The 23,291-nt window shown below is 43.1% G+C and overlaps 1 protein-coding gene across 3 annotated transcripts in view; it reads right to left on the reverse strand.

Annotated features, from left to right (window-relative positions):
* The window catches only part of TPD52 (tumor protein D52), a 207,529-nt gene that overhangs the window by 119,671 nt on the left and 64,567 nt on the right, over window positions 1–23,291 (reverse strand). Inside the window, exons 1-3 of one of the 3 annotated variants that reach the window (XM_046641875.1) lie at window positions 22,869–23,213; window positions 10,191–10,306; window positions 885–1,033 (exon numbers count right to left, since the gene is read on the reverse strand). In XM_046641875.1, coding sequence (XP_046497831.1) covers window positions 885–1,033; window positions 10,191–10,306; window positions 22,869–22,992 — 389 coding nt within the window. In that variant the 5' untranslated portion in view covers window positions 22,993–23,213. Of the gene's footprint in view, window positions 1–884; window positions 1,034–10,190; window positions 10,307–22,868; window positions 23,214–23,291 lie in introns of those variants that run through there. The other 2 variants (XM_046641873.1, XM_046641874.1) reach the window with 2 other exon arrangements.

The following is a 23,291-nucleotide window of genomic DNA, read 5'->3' on the forward strand; positions in this document are numbered from 1 at the left end:
ACCCAGTGCTGTCACGTCACGATGCAGTCTACTGACATGGGAGAGAGCGGACCACAGGGTGGGCACCCAGTGCTGTCACGTCATGATGCAGTCTACTGACATGGGAGAGAGTGGACCACAGGTGGGCACCCAGCGCTGTCACGTCACGATGCAGTCTACTGACATGGGAGAGAGCGGACCACAGGCATGGGAAGCCTAGTGCTGTCACATCACGATGCAGTTGGCCTCGTGCTGCTGGTCACCAGCTCAGCAGATGGGACTAAATACAGATGACACACAACACAGTTCAGAACCTGTTGCCAGAAGGCTGCTCCTCCATGTGCCAGGAAAGGGAACTAACATCATGATAATGCCACATCAAAATGTGTGTGATCAAAAAAACAAAGAGATTAAGGGGTGGGCCTCTGCCAGCAGCACCTATCACAGACGGTGACCTCAGGGTCTTAGGCTATGTCTAAGGGTAAAAAAAAGACTGGCTCTGCACTTGGCCAGACCTGAGTTCAAATCCTGCCTCCTCATTTTGAGAGGTTTGTGACCTCAAAACTTCCCTGATCCTGTTTTCGTATCTAGGGTTATCTTGCCACTCACTCTACTGGCTTATTCTGAGGACTGAATGACAAGTGTACGTATCTGGCAGTCAATATATAACATTTTTGGAACTTAAATTTTATTTCCTCAGCGCATTTATGAGGCCAGTTTTCTTTGTATTCCCTAGAACAGTCTGGAAGACCAAAGTTAGAGAAGAATCAAGTACACTTGAGAACTGGGGGGAAGGGGTCCTGCGCAGTACAAAGAAAAGTCGCAGAAACATCCTCCTCCCCAGACCAAAGGAGCAGAAGCGTCCTTTACATTCGCTGTGAAAATGGATGATCAAGGGAACATACGCCGAGGTCGCTGTCACATCTTGCCAGCCTTTGGCGAGGTTCTGTTTCAGTTCCTGTAGCGAGTTGATCCCAAGTTTCCGCTTGATCTCTGCTAGGTGCTTCTCCTTTGCCGCTAACACTTGAGACAGAGTCTGGATTTCTTCTTCTACCTACAAGGAAGGGGGTTGGGGTAAGAATACAACAAGAGTCACTTGGTAAGTACGATTATCGGTGCAAAACTATACTCAAAATTCTAGAGTCATTTTAAAATTTTTGGATTCATTCATCTGTCTCTTTAAAAACAACACATAAGCTGTTGCTGAGTAAACTGGTTACAGGCCAACCACGCCTATAGAGCTTCTCTCTTCTCTTCTTTATCTTCCCACCTTGAGTGGTCCTCAGCCTTGTCCCCTCTCCCTATACCTCCTTTCTCAGCTATCTCACAGGGGCTCAGCCCAAACTTGTACACAGAGAATATTCAAACCACTAACGTCCACTCTCCTGGTCTCTGGGGCCACATTTGCAGCTGGACGTTCTACCTGGATGCCAAGAGAAACTCCTACTTGTGTACGAAGTCAAATTAATCTCCATCCCCCACCAAAACATGCAACACCAAGCCAAATCAAGATCCAACCTTCTTGCGTATCTCATATGAGTCTATAGTGGAAATATCAGGCTCAGCGCCTGCCGAAGCCACAGGCCTGCACTCATCAAACTGCCTCTCCCATGAGCCCTCCTGAGGTCCCGTGTGGACTCCTCATGCGGACTGACCGGCCTCAGCCGGGTGGGGAGAGATGGGTCCCTGACTCAAGAACAGCCAACCCATCGAGTGGGCAACAACCAGCGATGTGCCTGGTGTGAAGAGAGATGCTCAACTAAACAGAGGGTCTGGTCTCTCTCTCATTAAAGAATCTAGTGTGAGGAACTGAGATAACATTGGGAGCAGAAGCTGAAAAGGTTTGGAGACAGAGGCCCTGAGTTCAGGTAGGGCACAGAGATATGATGAGATGCTGTGGAAAGCTTAAATACACTTGAGGAGGCCCAAACGGTAAGCAGAAGCTGCAAAGAAAAGATACACAGGAGAGGAAAATGTTAAGCTAGGAAAACAGAGGGAAAAGGGCAGACTCACAGAGACAAACAGACACCGTGTGGAAGAGACTTTTGGTCCCAGAAGTTGAAAAACTGGATCCCTAAAGTATATTTATTAATAGGCAAACTCAGAAGGATGCTTCTCTTGGCTGGTGACAAAGCCATATTCTCAGCCTGACCTGCACAGCACTTCCACGATTTCAAAGACAACACGGCCTTTAAAAACAACATATAGTGTTGTTAAGCAAACTGTTTCTACTGCTAATTAAATCTTTAGAGAACATGAAGGGAAGAAAAATAGTACTCAACAAAAGGAGAGAAGGATCAATCAAATGTAATGTGGCTGCCAAAAAAAAGAGAATAACGTAACTCTTGGATGACATTAATTGGAAAGTAGGTCCAGAACAAACAGATAATCCTCTGTGCTTGTCAGACAGGCCTTCACACATTGTTACCAGTTTCAGAAGTCACATTTTAAGAATTACATTGACAAAGTAGAATATCTGAAGAAAAGGGAAACAATAAATGAACGAATGAAGCTAAAAATAAAGTAAATTAAATGGCTTGCTCTTAGTCATCAAACTAATAATGTATGAACCAGAATTTCAACCCAGGACTCTGACCGCCCTTAGTTTACCAGCTGATTCTCATGGCACACTGTCAGCTTTCCAGCACCTCTCTCTTTGCCCCAAATTCCAAATCTTCAGATACCATTTAAAGTGTATTCTTTGAAGACAGTTTTCTACCCCGACATTTCTCTGAAGAATTTATGTCCCCTTGTGAAAGTTGGAAAGAAAGACCACTATAAGTCTTTCCGAACAATACATGACCCAGTGTGTTCCTGGCCTCAGTTTGTGTGATTGTGCTGTTAACATACCCAGCTCAGCACACCATAGCTACATACATATATTAGAATGACCTTTAAAGCATAAATGGGAGCATGATTAAGAATCTCTGACGTAAATCAAAAATAACGAGTGAGAAAGTTACTACAAAGCTACAGTAATCAAGATTGTGTGGTACTTGGCAAGAGGATAAACACATAAATCAACAGAGTAGAAGTGAGAGTCCAGAAATAAACCCATACATTTATGGTCAGTTGGTTTTCAACAAAAGTGCCAGGACAATTCAATGGGAAAGAATAGGGTTTTTTTCCACAAATGGTTCCGGGACAACTGGATTTCCATATACAAAAGAATGACACTGGACCCCTAAGTCAGACTATATGTAAAAATTAACTCAAAACGAATCCAAAATCTCAATGAAAGAGCTAAACTATAAAACTGTTAGAAGAAAACATGGGGATAAATTTTCATAATCTTGGATTAGGCAACATTTTTTAGCCAAGGAAAAAATAAATTGACATTATCAAAATTTTAAACTGCCATGCTTCAAAGGACGCCATCGTGAAAGTAAAAAGACAACTGACAGAATGGGGAAAAGTCTTACAAATTATATATCTGATAAAGGTCTAGTATCTCAAATATACAAAGAACACTTATAACTCCATAATGAAAAGACAATCCAATTAAAAATATAGACAAAGGAATTAAATAGGAATTTCACCAAAGAAGATATACAGCTGACCAATAATCATATGAAAAGATGCTCAATACTACGCGTTAGTAATTAGAAAAATGCAAAGAGATACCACTTCACCCCCACTCAAAGGGCTACAATCAAAAAGACAATAACAAGCGTTGGCAAGCATGTCGAGAAACCGGAGCCCTCATCCATTCCTGGTGGAAATGTAAAATGGTGCAGTTCGGCAGCAAAACAGCTTGGCAGTTCTTCAGAAAGCTAAACATAGAGTTACCGTGTGACCCAGAAACTCCACTTCTAGGTCTGTAACAAAAGAACTGAAAGCATATGGGCACACAAAAACCTGTACATGAATGTTCACAGCGGCATTATTCCTACCAGCCCAAAAGTGGAAACAACCTAAACGTCCATCCCCTGATGAATGGAGAACAAAATGTGGTATGTAGATCTATACAATGGAATATTACTCAGCCACAAAAAGGAACAAAGAACTGATACGTACAACAACATGGATGAACCTTGAAAACATTACGCTAAACGGAAGAAGCCAGTCACAAAAGACCACATGTTGCTTGATTCCATTTATACGAAATGCCCAGAATAGGCAAATCTATCAAGACAGAAATAGATTAGTGGTTGCCAGGGGTTGGGGAGAGGGAGGATGGGCAGTGACTCAAATGGGCACAGGGCTTATTTTTGGAGTGATGAAAATGTTGTGAAATTAGACAGTGGTGGTAGTTATACAACTTTGTGAATATACGTAAGCCACTGAATTGTACACTTTAAAAGGATGGCTCTGAAGGTATATAAATTATATCTCAAAAAGGAGTAAAAAAAAAAAAATGAGGGGGGATTTTTTATCTCCATTTAATTTAAATTTCTACAACTATTTCAAGCAGTGACTATGATGTAAAACCTTTACAACCTAAAAACTATCATTTGCTTTCAATGTCAGCGTTTTTTATTATAATCTAATTATTATTATACACTATTATTATATCATGACCATGAGGTAAAGGAATATTATATCTGGCGTATCTCATGTAGTTTTTAGAAAAACTGGATAAACGTCTGATAAAATGTGAATACTATGCAAATAAAAGGGTAAGCGCACAAGCATCAGAGTTCACGAGGACCTGGATATAAGACTCGACATGGCAATGCAGTACCTCGTGACTTAATCTTCATAAGTTTGGATTAGGCAATGGTTTCTTACAAGTCACCAAGGAAAAAATAAATTCAACTTTATCAAAATTAAAAACTTCTGTATTCCAAAGGGCACTATCAAGAAAGTGGAAAGGAAAACCCACAGGATGGGAGAAAAGATTTACAGATCACATATCTGATAACTTCACTTGTTAAAGAAAATTACATCATCTCTTCAGAGATTTAGAGCCATGTTTCCTCCTCCATCTGGAATCATGATAATCAGAGCACTGGCCTCGTAATGCTGTTGCGATGATGCATGAGATGATGCAGGCAAAGAGCTCAGCTTAGCGCCTGCTGTCTAGTAAGTAATCTGGAGATATTAGGCGCTATTACTCTTTTAGTAGTACTGATAATGAAATAATAATACTGAGAGCTGGCAAGGTTTTGGAAAAACTGTTCTGTCTATGCGGTGAGAACCTTCTGGATAGCACTCTGGCCTCGCTGGGAATGCCTGTGTGTCCTTAAAAACCATTAGACCCCAGGATTCTACTCCTAGGAATTTATCCTAAAGAAGGAATTAAAGAAGTGCGTCATGGATAATAAGCCAGTATTTCCATCAACAGATTGTTCACAACAGCAAAAAAAAAAAGAAAACAATCTAAATATTTATAAACGATGATATATCCCTTAATTAAAAATGAGTTTGCAGTAGTGAAAAATGGGCTATGTGGCAATTTAAAATGTGGTTGTAGAAGATTACTTACTGGTGTGGAAAAAAAAAACCCAGTTTTTGGAACTCAGCTAAGTGGGGAAAAGTTACAGATGTATATTTTAATGCCTTCTTAAAATACAGAAATATGTTATAGCATACATACACAGAAAAAAGTCCGGAAACATAATCTAAAACTTTCATACTGTGAGTGATTTTCATTTTCTTCAGTATTTTTTGTATCTGCAATAAACATATAACTTGTGGAAAATATTTCCTCTTTTTAAACCACTAGCATTAGGCATGCATTAAATACTCAATATTTTTCACTCCTCATTGGGCTTATCACCAATCCGCCTTATCCATCCTGTCCCCACCTTGTATATAAAACCTTATGTAAAGAAGCAGATAGAACACACAGATAGAAGGTCAATAAGGAAAGAGACGACCGGAACAACATTATAAACCAACTGAATCTAACAGACACACATAGAACATTTCACCCCAAAACACAAGACCAAACACTCTTCTCAAATGTACGTGGAACATTCTCCAGGACAGAATATATGTTAGGCAAAACAAAACAAGTCTCAATAAATTTAAAATCATAAAAAGTATCTTCTCCAACCACAATGGAATAAAACTAGAAATCAAAAACAAAAGAAAACCAGAAAATTCATAAATCTACAAAAATTAAACTGCATACTCTAAAACCACCAACGGGTCGAAGAAGAAATCACAAAGCAAATTAGAAAATACTTTGAGACAAATAAAAACAAAAACACAACATATTAAACCTTACGAGAGGTAGTGAAAAGTAGTGCTTAGAGGGAGATTTTTAGCTATAAACGTCTCCATTAAAAAAGAAGAAAGATCTCAAATCAACACTTTAAGGAACTAGAAAAATAAGAGCAAACTAAACCCAAAGCTAACAAAAGGAAGAGAACAATAAAGATGAGAGGGACGATAAACAAAATAGAGAACAGAAAAACAACAGAGAAAAATTAATGAATCCAAAAGCTAGTTCTTCAAAAAAGATCAAAGTCAACAAACCTTTAGACTAACAGAGGAACAAGATAAAAATCACTAAAATAAGAAATGAAAGTGATGACATTACACCAATCTTATAGAAATAAAAAGGATTATAAGAGAATATTATGAACAATACGATGAACGTCAACAAACTAGATAACCTAGCTGAAATGGAAGAATTCCTAGAAACTCACAAATAATCAAAACTGACCCAAGAAAAAAAACAGAAAATCTGAACAGACCTGTGACATGCAAAAAGACTGAATGAATAATCAAAAATCTCCCAACAAAGAAAAGTTCAAGACCAGACGGCTTCACTGGTGAATTCCACCAAACATTTAGAGAAAAATGGACGCCAATCCTTCTCAAACTCTTCGACAAAATAGAAGAGAATGGAAAACTTCTAATTCATTCTAAGAGGCCAGTATTACCCTGATACAAAAGCCAGACAAACATATCACAAGAAAAAAAACCTGCAGGTCAAGCTTTCTCATGAATATAGGTGCAAAAAAACTCAACAAAACACTAGCAAACCAAATCCAGCAGCATATTAAAGGAATTATATACCACGACCAAGTGGAATTTACCCTAGAAATGCAAGGATGATTCAACACATAAAAAAAATCAATCAATGTAACAGACCAGATTAAAGAATGAAAGGAAAAAGTACATGATCATTTTAATAGGTGCAGAAAACACTTGACAAAATCTAACACCTTTTCAAGATAAAAACCCCAAAGAAACTATGAACAGAAAGGAACTTCCCCAATATGAGTAAGTGTGTTTATAAAAAACCCAAAGGTAACATACTCAATGGTGAAAAGACTGAAAGCTTTCCCCCTAAGATTAGAAACAGGACAGAGACACCGCTAGTCAACATCTTACTGGAGGTTTTGCCCAGAGCAATGAGAAAAAAAACAAATAAAAGGCATCTAAAATGGAAAAGAAAAAAGAGTAAACCTTTAATTGCAGATGACATGATCTTATATACAGAAAATTCTAAATAAGCCACAAAAATATTAGAGCTAGTAAATTCAGCAAAGCTGCAGGCGACAAGATTAACACGCGAAATTCAGTTGTATTTCTATACATGGCAGTGAACAAGCCGAAAAAAAGTTAAGAAAATTCCATTTCTAATCCATTCCATCAAAAAGAATAAAATACTCTGGAAAAATGTAACTAAGGAAGCATAAGACTTACACATTGAAGACTACAAACATTGCTTAAAGAAACTAAAGACCTAAATAAACAGAAAGACACTCCTTGTTCATGAACCGGAAGACTAAATATTGTTAAGATGGCAATACTCCTCACGATCAATCTACAGACTCAATAAAAGCCTGACAAACATCCCAATGGTTGGGGCTGGTATGGTGGCGCAGTGGTTAAGTTTGCACATTCCACTTGCATGGCCCGGGGTTCACTGATTCGGATCCCGGGTGCAGACATAGCACTGCTTGTCAAGCCATGCTGTGGTAGGCGTCCTACATATAAAGTGGAGGACGATGGGCACGGATGTGAGCTCAGGGCCAGTCTTCCTCAGCAAAAAGAGGGGGATTGGCAGCAGTTAGCTCAGGGCTAATCTTCCTCAGAAAAAAAAAAAAAATCCCAATGGCATTTTTTCGTGGGTAGAAAGGCAGATTCTAAAATCCACATGGAATTGCAAAGGACCCCAAATAATAATTTTGAAAAAGAAGAAAAAGGTGAAGCACTCAAACTTACTACAAAGCTATAGTAATGAAAACAGTGTGGTACTCTCAGAAAGAGAGACAAAGATGAATGTAACAGAATTGAGAAGTCCAGAAATAAACTCTTAAATCTATGGTCAACTGATTTTTGACAAGGATGTCAAGAGCATGTGTTGAGGATAGTCTCTTCAACAAATGATGCTGAGAAAACTAAATATTCACGTGCAAAAGAATGAAGTTGGACCCCTCCCACAAACGATATATGAAAATTAACTCAAAATGGATCAAAGACTTAAATATAAGAGCTAAGTCTTAGAAGAAAACATAGGGGTAAATCTTCATGATTTGAGGTTTAGAAATGAATTCTTAGATATAATACCAAAAGCACAAGCAACTAAAGAAAAATAAATTAGCCTTCATCAAAATTTAAAACTTTTGTACATTAAAACACTATGAAGAAAGTGAAAAGAGAACATATGGAATGGGAGAAAATATTTGCAAATCATCTATCTGGTCAGAGTCTACTATTCAGAATATTTACATAAACAGCACTTACATCTCAACAACAAAAAGACCAAAAAAGCAATTTTTAAAAATTGGGCAAAGGATTTGAAGATATTTCTCCAAAGAAGGTATATGAATGGCTAATAAGCACACGGAAAGATGCTCAACTGAGCATCTTTTCAATCTCATTTTCTGTCTCCTCTCCCTAAGACCTCAGGGAAGTCCCTAAAGACAAGTCATTACCACAGTGAGATACCACTTTACGCTCACTAGGATTGCTATACTCAAAAAGACAGGACACAAATGTGGGCACGGATGCAGAGAAACTGCTGATGGGGCTGCAGAATGGGTGTTCCTGCTGGGGAAAACAGTTTGGCAGTTCCCAAAAATGTTAAACACGGAATTACCATATGACTCAGCAATGCCACTCCTGGGTATATACGCAAAGGAATTGAAAATAAGTATCCCAACAAGTTCTTTTACACAAATGTTCCTTAGCTCACTATCTACAGGTCAAAAGGGGGAGACCACCCAAATGTCCATCAATGGGTGAATGAGTAAACAAAATATGGTAGATACATATAATGGGGTATCATTAAGCCATAAAAAGTGAAGTACCAATACATGTTCAATGTGGATGAACTTCAAAAATCATACTAAATGAAGGGGCCGACCCCATGGCCAAGTGGTTAAGTTCGCACACTGCTTCAGTGGCCCAGGCTTCACCAGTTTGGAACCTGGGCATGGACCTACACACCGTTCATCAAGCTACACTGTGGCAGCATGCCACATAGAGGAACTAGAATGACCTACAACTAGGATATACAACTATGTACTGGGGCTTTGAGGAGGAAAAAAAAAAAAGAGGAAGAGTGGTAATAGATGTTAGCTCAGGTCCAATCTTCCTCACCAAAAAAAAAAAAAAAAAAAAAAAAATTATACTAAATGAAGGAAGCCAGATACAAAAGGTCACATATTATATGATTCCACTGACATGTAATATCTGGAATAGGCAAATCCATAGAGACAGAAAGTAGATTAATTGTTGCCAGGGGTTGGGGGAGGGGAGACTGGGGATGCCAGCTTAATGAACACAGGATCTCCTTTGGGGGAGGTGAAAATGTTTTGGAACTAGACAGAGGTGATGGTTGTGCAACACTGTGAATGTGCTAAATGCCACTGAACTGTACACTTTAAAAAGGTTAATTTTAAGAAAAAAGAGAGAGAAGGAAAAAAGGATCAAAAGCCTATATCCACAGCACAGCCAAGGGCAGAACACAGTCCTTGGAGCACGTGAACAGCCACGTGGACCAGAGTCGGCGAGGTCCCTCAGGAGACACTCACTAGTCCCCCTCTTACCTATTGTCCACTCACACGCCACTTCTCAGCGTTACCTACTACCTCCTACTTCTCATATTTACCTTTCCTCATAGAAAAAGGAACTGACACCATGCTGTTCTAGCCCCTCGCCCTACTCCCAGACCTCCAGGACAGGAAAACCCCTGTTGCTCTTCCCCTGGAACTGACTCTAGGATATCACCATGTGCTTTAGAGACACAAATGACAACATACTTTAAGTGCACACCACGAAGTTGAAACGGAATGCCTCTTTACCTTTGCAAGTTCCCTCCTCAGCTCTTCTTGCTCCTCCTCTGACAGGGTCTCTGTGGTACTGATCGTGGCGGCAACATCTTCTCCTTCCTCGGGCACTGGGTCTGTTCTCAGAAGACCTAGTTGGGGATTTAAAAAAAAAAGTCTGTAAGATATGAAGGCTAAGGAAAATTCTCCTTTAGGCTCCTCCACTGCCCCGGCCAGATTAAAGCCAATTAGGTTAGACCCACACATCACCTTCAAACGACCTGGCTCTCCCAATAAAGGACAGAAGAAAATTCTGAGCTAACCACAAAAAGCCACCAACTTAGACTCTGCCAAAAGATGAACTTGGAAAATCCAACATTCGCTCAGCTTCCGCTCATTTCCTCAGTCACAATATAGTTACTGCAGAGCAGACGAGTTAAGAGGCCAAGAACGGGATCTTGCCAAGGCTTGAAACGCTGACCTAGCGCATCGGCATGACTAGTCATTCACACTCACCAAGGGACGGAGTTTGTAAGCATCTCGCTTCCTCTGCTAATCAAATCCAACTCTTACCAACCCGGATGAAGACGACCTGCTCACAAACTCAACATCTAAAGAAATGTTATGCCAGTTCTTTCCATTGATTAGCGGAGGTAGGAAACATCTTCTTGTATATCTCACCCAGATATGCTTTAAAAAGTCCTAATGTATATATTCAGAGAAACGACCCACATTCACACAGGCTGTCTACATTATTTAAGACCTATGCCGCCGCACCAGTCCCCTGGAATACAGCCATCAAGAAGACTTCGATGTTTCTAGAGCGGCCAGGGAGTGAGCTGTGTCTCAGCAACTCTCCCCTTTCTTCTGCCCAACCAACCATACACAACGCTGGGGCAAGGCGAGCAAGCGCCCCAAACCTCAGGAGTAAAATTTAAGGGGGCACCAAGAAACTCTATATACCTAATTTTATTATTTTAATGCAATTATGTTTTAAAAAATCAAAATTCAAAGAATCCACAATGAACAAAAATACCAAAATTTTAAATAGACAGGCTCAGGATTGCTGATCTTCCTTTTGCCTCAGGCTCCAAAACGCCTTTGCAAGGCACTGCTCTCGACCTTGTCATTGTTTAAAATGTTAGTATTTTGTTCACCATGGATTTCTCCAATTTTAATTTTTTCAAATGTTGCATTAACATATTACGGATCTGGATCACAGGGCTTTTTGGGGCCCCTGCCATTGTACACCCGAGGCAAGCACCAACCAGCCTCACCGGCCTTTCTCACCACAGTTCTGCCCGCCCCTTCCCACGTCACATGTCTACGTTTCCACACCTCCTCAGGCAACAGATTTTTTGCGTAGGGGCCCAGGCGAAGCTCTCCTCCCCTTCCTGCCCTTCGCCTCTCTCTGCCAGCGAGCAGAACAGAGATCACAGTTCTTCCCGCCACCCCCACGTCCATTTCTGAGAAGTGCTAGTTCAGCCATAGCAGCAATGTGGCATCCTGCCCAGAGCAAGATGCCAACCAGCAGATGACGGACTCGGGCAGGCGGAGAGGAAGAAGGAAGAATGACCCGGCTGGTCAACAAGCAGCCAGCGCCAGGGCAGACCCGAGAGAAGCATACAAATCAGTGACGTCGTGTGTACCTACATGGCGTCAAAGGTACAGAGACACTTGCCACACAGTCTCTTGTATATTAACCGCATAAAGGTAGTTAATAATTATAGTAACAATAATCACCAGCATAACAGTACCCAACAATGCCTGCCTGGAAGGTATTTACAGAATTGCTAAAGGCATAAAAGTAAAACAAAACAACTCAACCACCACCAACTGGAGCAGCAAACAGAAGGTGATTAAGCTCTCCGATGCAGAGACAACAGGTGACAGGTACAGCCGGTAGGTGGTAAAGCTCGATGAATAATTCCTTCTGTAGCTTCCCTCTAAAACATCTCTGAACAGACCGCCCAAGTAATATTTCCATGATAGAGACCTGATCCTGTCACTCCCCAGCTTAAAATGCTTGAATGGTTCCCTGCTGTCTTCAAGACAGAATTCAACCCCACAGTTCAGTACTCAGGCCCGGCCGGACCCACCCCCTCTGCCACTGGCATCTCTGACTCCGACTCCAGCCACATCAAACTGTGGACAAGGCGCCGTACTAGGTACCGTCAGAAAGCACTGAGGAGGGTCCGTGTGTGCTTGCAAATCTATCCCCTATGCCAGGTTATGTGACGAAGGAATAAGATTGAGGATGGGAGACGAGCATACAGGTAGCAATCGTGTAAGGCAATGGAGTAAAAACCATAAGCGAGTTCATTATAAACGTTCTTCATTTTATTTTTAAAGTTTTGCTCAGACCTCTCACGTCCTCCAACTAAAACAGGTCCCCCCCCACCAAAAAAAACCCAACAAAATTCACGTGCTAAACGATGCCTTAAATAATAAAGACTCATGCTTTTTAATAAATACTATTTTGCAAATCTACTTAAGGGGAAAAATGCACTGATTACTAATAACGCCTTATGCAAAGCTGCCCAATTCCAAAGAGAATCTAAGGGGATTTTGACACTCTTCAAGTGTTTAGTTAGGCTAACAGGGAAAATGAATGTCTCAGAAAGGGGAGCCACAGGGCTCTCCACAGCTGGTTTCAGGACCTCCAAGATGACCTTGAGACTTTACATTAACAATCTAAGAAAGTTAGCAATTACACGTTTCGCTTTTTCCATATTAGCCTGTAGGTGGCAGCAAATTATCAACATTAAAATACAAAGGTGTGGTTTGCTTTGGGATAATCAACTGGGAAAAACATTGGAAAATAAAGGAGAGGGAAGAACAGAATGTAGATACTGAAATCATTAGCAAAACATACCAGTCATGACTTAGGAAAATTATTAATAACCACAAGCACCCCCACAGAGTGCATTCTATTTATATCCTAATCTGAGCTGAGGGCTCCAAATACATTACACCATTTATGTCCAAGACTTCTGTGAGGTGGGGATCACCATTTAGAGATGAGGAAATTGAAGCTTATGGAAGTTAAGCTACTTGCCCCTGGTAACACCCCTGCATACAGGGTGGAGTTATTAGCATTTTGAACCCAGACAGTTTGATTTGAAAGCATTTGCTTCAAATCACTGATTTCCAAATAAAGATGAGAGTAAGGGGCTGAAGGGCAGACTTGAGTGATACCTAGAAGTAATAATAAATAAGACTCTGCACACAGCAAAAGAATCTGGGAGACCAGATCAAAAGCCATCTTTTCTTCACTTCCAACTGCACAGTTTCCCCAAACCTGGGAATCCAAATTTTGCCTGACATGTTTTCATAGCTACTGTCCCATTTCCTATATCTTCAGAAGACTGTAGTATTTACTGCAGAGGTAGAGTCTGGTATTTGGGAGAGGAGATAATTTCTCATTCACAACATGAAAGTTGGGAAACAGGGACGCTTTGAAGTATAGAATACGTAAAATTATCCAAAATATTATTTGATCATTAATTTTAATGTTCTTCCTCAGAATCTGATGGAAAGCTGCTTTTAAAAGATGAAGAAGGGGGAGATAATATGACTAATATTTATTGCGGTCTAACACACCAGCCACTGTGAGGCAAGATTTATATGTTATCACATACAAAAAAAAAAAGCCTTACAACCAATGAGAGAAGTGGTATCTACTTCCATCAGGAAACCGAGGCCCTCTGAGGTTCAGGAATTCGCCCAGAGTCACAGAGATTAAAACACAGGTCTTTCTGACTCTAAACCCTCGCTCCTTCATGTCCACTTTTCTTACAGAAACTTCAAGGAGCAGGGAGAACACAGGGCAAGTCACAGAAGGGCAGCTGGACGCAGAGGGCCGAGGCTCCCTCCACGGGGACTTTTTACTTCACGGAGGACATGAGAACACAGGGGGGACCCTGGAACAAAAGTCAGAGGTACCATTACAGAGCCCAAGTGACTGAAAACTGGTGATAACTGGTTCCATCAGATGATTAACATTTTAGCCACTTCCTTAAACCTTCTAGTTGTGCAAACAGATTGTCCTCCTGTCTTCAATTGCACACGAGTGCCCCCTGAAGAGTTTTGAGGGTGGAAGGAGCCTGGAGCCCACAGACAGGTGAACTGTCGGGTGCCAGGGGAGAGCCCCACTGCCGAGGGAGCGATGGAGAAGATGGACGGAGACCAGGAGGGTCATGCCCCAGCAATCCTAAGACTCAATTGTCCCTTTTGCATTCTACATCTTGGAACTTGACATGCATTGTACACCCAGCCAGCTAAGCAGTCCACGTGGCATAGGTGCACCCGCGCTTCAAAATGTGCAAAATGGGTGTCAATAGCTTAGAAAATCACAGACCTCTCTTTTAAGAAAGACTGCATCACAGACCTCCCGTGCGAGCAAAATGAATCAAACAGACACGGATTACTCCTAGTTGAAAAGCAATTCAGATCAGTTAGACAACACACGTGAGCATCTTTCAGGAAAATGCTAACTTTACTTTAAAAAGTAGGCACGGGAGTGTTATGGTCTACGTGTATGTCTGAATAAGTCTAAAATGACATCAATAAGCATAAAATCAAAATTGTAAGTGACAATACAGCACTGTTTCTTAGTTTGACTTGCAGTAATTTTTTTCCCTTAATGAAACACAAAACAATGGTAGATCTTACAATCTGCGGTGTCTTAGATGGTGAAATACGATACTTTAGAGAACTTGTTAGCAACCTGAAGAAAATAAAGAACTTAGGTTTTAGTGGAAATGTGTTTGATGAGCAAGTATGGTGGGGAAGGAGGAGGAAGAATGGGAAAAAGATTTCCATCTTGAACGTGTCTCTAGTTCTAGATAATAAAGTCCTGATGTCCCATCTTTATCTTTCCATCTCAGGACTCAGAATCCCAGAAGGGAGCAAATGTTACTGAGGGTTTTATTTGAACTGATTCATCGGTTCAAGATTGAATCAAACTAAACTTTATCTTTCCTTTCCCTGCATAGTCACCCATCTGCCTCATACTCTCATGGATTCCGACCGGGGAAGGAAGCCAAGCCATTTTGTGCACAAATTAAAATTAAGTCCCAATTAAGAGTTTGATGAGCACCTCTGCTCAGGTGTGGGTGCAGCCCATGCCGCCCCATACTGGAGCACCCAAATAAATGGTTCTCTCCCCTTCAGTTCTTCATCTTTGACCTCTCGTTCAATTACGGTGGGCCTCCATCCAACGACTGGCGTCCTTATAAGTAGAAAATTTGGATAGGGAAACTCAGAGAGGAGAATACCCCGTAAGGACACGGAGACACAGGGAGAAGAACATCGTGTGTTGGGGAGGTGGGAGGGATGTGGCGGCAAACCAAGGAACGCCAAGGACTGCCAGCAATCTCCAGAGGCCAGGAGGCAGCGAGGAAGCATTTCCTGTAGGGTCAGGACACCTGGGGACACCTTGGTTTGGGACTTCTAGCCTCCAGAACGAGAGAGAAGAAACTTCTTTTAAGCCACCGGTTTGTGGCGCTTTGTTAGAGCAGCCTAGGAAACTGCGACAGATAGAATGGGGAATAAAAACAGACTCAGCCATTTACTAGCTGGGTGACCTCTGATCAAATGTTTGTCCTCAAAGATCAAACATTAATACCCCAAACCCATTACCTGTAAACTAAAAAAATGCATAAGAAATAAAAAGGCATACCACCTAGCTCTCTGGGTTTTTATAAGATTATTTTAAAGGAGAGTAAAGAGCAGGCACATATTAGGTGCTGGATAAGGATCTGTGGTTTTCCCCGCTTTCCTGGGTCCTGCAGCTCATGCATTCCTGCCTCTCTCCTGTTCTTCCGTGGAGCTTGGCTCACAGGTCTCACCTCCTCGCTTCCCATCACTCTCCAACCCCTGAAATCCGGCATCTGCTCCCCCCCACCCCCAACTAAGGACAGTTCAGGTCACAGCCTCATCCGAGATCTTTTTTGTTGTTGTTGTTGCTGAGGAAGACTGGCCCTGAGCTAACATCCGTGCCCATCTTCCTCTACTTTATATGTGGGACGCCTACCACAGCATGGTGTGCCAAGCGGTGTCAAGTCCACACCCAGGATCCGAACTGGCGAACCTCGGGCCGCCAAAGGGGAACGTGTGCACTTAACCGCTGCACCACTGGGCCACCCGTTATCCGAGATCTTAAAGGCCACCGACACTGAGCTTCAGTCTGAAATCTCTGCTCTTCTGACACCTCCCACCCGCCCTCCCTGGGTTTTCTTTCCTTACCTCTCTGAGCTACAGCTCCATCCCACTCTCTGAGGCACCTACGTCACTGATATCTTACCTCCAACCCCACCCTCCTGCCTTAGTTCAGGATCTCACCAGCTCTTGCTTAGATTCTTGTCCTCAAAGACCCGTGATGGGTTCTGTCCCCTACAACCCACTTAGCACTCTGCCACCGGAGTGAGCTTCTAAGGTATGGCTGACCCCGGGGCTCCCTGGCCTTGCATTCTTCTATGGCTTCCCACCTCCTGGAAACATTCATCGCCCTTGACAATCTGGAACCCATGGACTCCATCAGCCCTCACCCACCCAGCCCTCTCACTTCATCTTCCAACCTGCAGTTGGCAGTTCCCCCAGGGAGACACGCCTTTTTTTTTTTTTTTTAAAGAAATGTATTAACTCAAAAAGTAAAATAAACAACCGCCCACACTTTTTTTGCCTTTTTTTTTTTTGGTGAGGAAGACTGGCCCTGAGCTACATCTGTGGCAATCTTCCTCTATTTCGTATGTGAGATGCCACCACAGCATGGCTTGATAAGAGGTGCATAGGTCTGCAAACCCACGAACCTCAGGCCACCAAAGCAGAGAGCACACAAACCCAACCACTACGCCACAAGGCCAGCCCCCCTCCATTAAGTTTCATTACGGTAAAACACAGAACATACTATTAGCCATCGTAACCATTTTTAAGCATACCATTTAGCGACATTACTTACATTCACAAGGTTATACAACCACCTCCACCATCTCTTTCCAAATCACACTCACTTCATGTCTTTGCACGTCTTATTTTCTCTCCTTAAAACACCGTCCTTATTTATTTCCAAGTCCCACTCATTTCAGTAAGTCAGTTTCAAGTGCCTCCTGCTCTTGAAGGATTTTCCCAGACCCCGTGACTCAGGCCCCACTCCAGGCGTAACCCCCTAAGGGTAACGTCTGCTGTACTGAGAGCACAGCCCGCTGGGCTGGGCAACACGGGACCTCAGCACTGTGCTCCATCGTGTATCCTCAGCCCAGGACGCATCTGGTACACCGAGTCTGGCACACAGCAGATGCTCAGCAATGCCCTCTGAATAAAGGAATTCTAGGGAGGCACGCTGAGTTGGAGGGAAAAGACTGGAACCCAGTCTCCCTTCATTGTCAACCTTGTATCCCGAGCTTTTTATTTTATATATTTCATTCTTACTTCACTGCTTTCACCTACAAAGGTTTTTCTATTTAAAACAGACACAAAATATCACTTTCCTAAAGAAATACAACTTCGGTCTCACACACAATCTACCCGAAGATTGTTGCCATTTGGAGCAGGTCCCCACCTTCATGTTACAGAGAAAGTGTGTACACAGCCAAACGCACCAGGGTTGCATAGGTGGGGCATTAACGATATCACAGCAGGAAGAACACAGGGTCAGCCGCCCCCAAGAAAATTCAGTTAGGAGGGAAGAAGTTGCCAGATCAGGGGTCGAAGATACCTGCTATTAAGTCTGAATGAGAGTACGGTCTACCCAAGAGAGAATGCGTTAGAGTATGATTGAGCCCTACAAGCTTCTCTGGAGAATAACACTGCATACACCTCTCTCACGCAGCCTTCAAAGAGGCAACAACAGCTATAAGACCAGAGTAGGAATGAGAAACTTCAGTCTCTAGCATTGTTTTATTCAAGCACAAACGTGAGGACATATGCCTTCCCCTTGTTTTAACCTAAAGATATAACATATAGTTCAAAATATCTTTAGTGTCATATGCAAAAAGATCATAAGATATTTCTCCCCTTATAAGTCTATGCTTGGGGCTCCCACTCTCTGTGCCTTGTTCTTTGTTTTCAGATAGAACAAAATCCCTGAAGACGCGGGACGAATATTTGGAGGTCCCCACATCAAGGTGGTTCTCCTTAAGAGACGCTAAAAACAAAGGATCCACTGAAGACAGGGCTTCTCGACCACAGCAGGATGGACATCCTGGGCCACGTAATTCTTTGTGGTGGGAGCTGTCCTGTGCATCGTCCCATGTGGCATGCCAGACACCTCACCAATCACTGTCATAGCAGCCCCTCCCCAAACCCAGTGGCAGCAACCAAAGTCATCTCAAAACCTTCTCCGGACACAGCCAAACGCCCACAGGGGAACAAAACTGCCCCAGGTTGAAAATCACTGACCGAAGGCAGACAGCAACTGACACCTGCTATTGGACACGGATTATCTTCAGAAGAAAGGGATCCAGTAGTGAGAGCCTTGAAAACTGTATTCCTTAAGGCTGTAATTTTCCCATATTCGCCCATGGTGAGAACAGTAAAACCTTAGGAGAGAAAAACCTTAGCTGAGTTATCATAGTTGAGGCAGCAAGAACAAGAAAGGGGAGGAAACTTCACCCACTCCATTTGGGGAAAGACCCAGGAACCCAGGAGATTAAAAAGACAGTGTCAGGATCATGAGAGAGAAAAGGAAGCAGGCAGAAGAGGGGAGCAGACAGCCCTAAGCCCCATCCAAAAAGGGCAGGGAGAGCTTGTGACCCAGATCGGCCACCGAGCGCGCTCCCCCTCCTGAAATGCAAGTCTGAAAGCAGGGCCCCGAACGGGGTCAACTTCCTGCCCAAGAAAGCAGGTCAGCCTCCCACAATTTCACTTCACAGAAAGAGTGGAGGTGGAAGAAAAGATCGCAAAGCAGAACACACCAGTATTTCCAAATGCCTCCCCCAGACAGTCCTAACTGATCCTTAAATCTCTTTCATCTTTCAAAAGAAAAAAAAAGACGGAAATAATCTTCAGTTGATGACTTCAGAGCCACCCGTCCCCTAATCTCAACTGAGTGTAAAACTAGTAACTGGGGCACACGCTCCACCAAAGAGAGACCAAAGGTCAGCCACGGGGAAATTTGGGGATCCCCAGAGAGGAAGTCACTTCCAGCCTCGTATTTCCTCTGTAGGAAGAACGAGCTCCTCCATCTCTCCAATTCTGCCCTGATTTTTATTTTGTTAACCACATATTTGGCTAGACTTACAGTTATGAGAAACTTTCGAGAAGCGATAACCACTTCCCTAAGAAGTGAGTGAGAAAGACAGAGGAGAAATCAAAGAGAGTCATAAAACAGAATGAAAAGGAGGACTCTGAGCTAAGGACTTTCAGTCTGATTTTTCTCAGTGCTTTTCGACTTTCAAACATGACAGCATAACACTAAAATGTCAGATTTTTAAACGACTCCAGCTCCTACTTCCTGAACACACTAGAAAAAAACAAAAGTTTTTTCTTTTTTTTTTTTTTATAAACCAGGGTGGCATCTTCCTGTACGTTAGAAAATTCTCAAGAGGAAGAGAGATTCTACATAAATAACATTTGGGAAATTGTCCTTGTAGGTGTTCAGAGAATGGAAGAGAAAATGCAACAGAGAACACTAGCTGTGAGCTTACTGTGCTGCCCGGCGGCTGCGAGGATGGAAGGAAATGTACAGCGCCAAGCAACACAGAAAGAATCAACAAACTACACCCATGGCAAAATCCATGACAAAAGGAAAGGTTATGCCTTGAATGATTAACTTGTTCTATAATATCTGATACCACAAAACACACAACCAAACCACTCACTGGCTGGGGCACCGAGAGAGTGCCAACCTAGGCTAACCCAGCTTTGTGATGAGGGGACTTCACAACACCTCTCTGGGCCTCAACGTGCACATCTGTAAAAGGAACGGGAGTGGGAACGAGTCCTTGCCAGTTTCATTTCATTCATTCGTTCATCCATCAGTCCATCGATCCATCCATCCGTATTTGCTGAGCCACAGATGTTCAGCACTATTCCGGGCGCTGGGTAAGAACTGTGACCCAGAAGACTAACATCCCTAATGGAGCTTACGTTCCAGATTCGGAAACTGATTACAAATCAGAGCTTTTCAGACTATGGGCTGTGAAATCCATTTGGTAGTACCAAACGAGCATTTTAAAAAGAACAGAGTCGTTTAAGATACCAGAGCGCATCACACACAGTAAAGAATCCTGCCTCAGTTACTGGTATTGTATTTATGAGGGCTGTGAGTCAGGGAGTCTAAGGCGTTTCTGCATGTGGGCTGGCTGTACCAAAAGTTTAAAAATCCCCGATAAGAGACTTCTCTTTGTTCCAGCCACTGGCCCTCATCTTATTCTCCACTCAGAGTGCTTCTTAGGAACATTCTGCCCACAGATTAAGTCTCATCACTTTCTAATTTGCACCTTGATGGCATTTTGGGTAAATATCAAAGAACAGGTTTTTCAGATCAGTGTTCCCAACCTTTCTGAGCAGGATTCCTTCTAACATCAGCCCTTTTGGAGCACTGCTTTTCTGCTGATTAAGAAAATGCGTAGGGACCAAAAGCTGTATGAACTTTTAAGTGGATTTATAAGGTATCCGTCCTGAGAGCTCCAACACAGAAACGCAAAGAGTGCAAACACACTAAAGACACAGTATTCATTCCACCTGCATCTCATGCTTGACATTCAAACAGACCTGCAGGTTTCTTGCGCCCTGAGAGGTTGGGGGCACAGAGAGAGGGATTGCTGTTCCGGATCCCCACTTTCACTTTGTTGTTTTAGAATCCCCGTGTTCTTACTAGGTGACTCCCTATGGCGGTTTCTGTTTGTTTTCATGCTCTCCCGCCCTCTTTTCCAGTGAAAGCAAACTGCTAAACCTGAGCGCTAGTGGGTACGTGAGTTTTACTGTTGTTCACTTGCTCTTTTATAATTTTGCTTTTAATCCCATGAGCCCAGACCCCTACAGATTGCTACTAGGAATTGGGAAGATAATCGTTGGAAATTTGCCGAGAGACATACCCAAGGCTACCAACTGCTTCTGTTTTACCAGAAACATCCAAAGACAGCAACTAGTCCAACAGGGAAGACTGAAAGGAAGTGAAACAGAGATGTGAGAAGCATGCAGGAGAACTAAAACAAGCGTGCAAATCCTCTGGGAACCTCGAACCCTTGCACGCTGAAGTCACCTGCTGCCCAGCTGCCATGGCCCCTTGTCACTTAAGCTTTGCCAGGTCATCCAGCTCAAACTTCCCTGCTGTGTGCTGCTCTTGAAGCGTTTCCTTTACGCAGGATTTAGAAGTTAGGGTGGAGTATCTCATCCTTTTAGGGGAGGGTCCACTTTATTACAGGGGTCCACGGTGGGCCACAAACAGGGGAAGGACAGCAAAGGAGAGGGCTTCCTGGCGATCCCAGCCCCCTGCTGACAGACATCCAGCTGCGGCCCACCAGTCCCCAGCTTCTCGAGACCAACTCTAACCTGTGATTTTCACCATTTCTCCCTTCCTGGAAATCCAAACTACACCCCCCAAAGGAGGTTACGATTGCAACCAATGGTTGGAGGGATGTTGCTTGACCACGCTTTCTATTGTCACAAGCATACAACCTAAAATACTTATGACCAGGCTTCATGCCGTATCCTTTACCATGTTTTCCTACATTACCCACTTTTTAAGCTTAAAAAGAGCACAATGGGACCCATTCTTCATTAATAAGGAAAAAATGAACTTCTAGGAAAACCTGCTTCCTTCTCTAGCAAGTTACAGAGGAGGTCACTTAACCGTCTCCCAGCGTTAGCTGTTCGAAGAGGAAACGGGCGTGGGTGACGGCTGCGGCAGCCTCCGGCTCCATGCGGGTAACCCAGACCCTTCCCAGTGTTCCCTCAGAACAGCCTCGCACTGGCACGCATGACAGAATGACTGCTCCAAAGGCACAGCAACTCTGAGGTTTATCTTTTTTAAAAATCTCGTGCCTAGGCATTTCTGTATTCTCTTGCCTAGCCGTTGCTCTCAACATTCTAGAACAAAATCCAGGACCTCCATTAGCAGGACCGTGAACGGAGCCAGTGCTCAGATGCTTAAGCCTCATTTCAGCAAAGACAAAATGAGGAGGGTCTTCATATCTTACAGAGGCAGCCAGAGCAAAGGCCATCAGAGGCCCCCTTTTTTGTTATCTGCTCAACGAACTCAAAGCGACCAGAAGAGCTCTAATGCTCATATAAACAGTACTACCTTCAAAATCTAAGTTCCGGGGCCAGCCCGGTGGCGCAGCGGTTAAGTGCGCATGTTCCGCTTCAGCGGCCTGGGGTTCGCTGGGTCGGGTCCCAGGTGCAGACATGGCACTGCCTGGCAAGCCATGCCGTGGTAGGCGTCCCACATATAAAGTAAAGGAAGATGGGCACAGATGTTAGCTCAGGGCCAGCCTTCCTCAGCAAAAAGAGGAGGCTTGGCAGCAGATGTTAGCTCACAGCTAATCTTCCTCAAAAAAACAAGAAAAAACCTAAGTTCCCATTTTATATATACTCCAAATACTTAATGAGCCATTTCTCTCTCTGCTTGGAATCTCTAACAGCTTTAACTAGTTTCAAGACAGCAACATCCCCATACATCTTTACACTCATAATTTTAAAGCCAAGGAAACCCCGAGTTGTGCCCACATTTTATTACAGCAAACTTAACTTTAGGAAGTTAGTAGTTACCAAATTTCTGAAGAGTGGGTGATCCAGGTGGAGACGCATTTCCACTAGGAGACAAGTAGAGATAGCTTTTGTTCACTCCTGTATCAAAATCAAACGGGGACTGGTAGTCCTCATAAAAATCCATCTCTCTACAGTCCGTTCAAGGCAAACAGAGAACGCATGGTTTTATAACCGCCTGCTAGTCTTCAGTTGAGCGCCGCCGCTCTGGCCATGGTCCCGGGCAACGTCGCTGAAGACATCAGGCCCAGGGTTTGGAGAGCTGGCTTCCCGGCCCAGGTGCAGCGTTTCCCCCCGGGAGCGCTCACGCCCTCCGCCAAGCAGGCTTGTTTAATCAATGACTTATCCCGGGCAACCTCGGGGAGCGCCCTGTTCACCACCTGCTGTTAATTTCGGTCAACAAGGACCGACCTGGGCCTGGGAGCG

The sequence above is a fragment of the Equus quagga genome, chromosome 16, assembly GCF_021613505.1.
Source record: "Equus quagga isolate Etosha38 chromosome 16, UCLA_HA_Equagga_1.0, whole genome shotgun sequence".
Taxonomy (NCBI): Eukaryota; Metazoa; Chordata; class Mammalia; order Perissodactyla; family Equidae; genus Equus; species Equus quagga.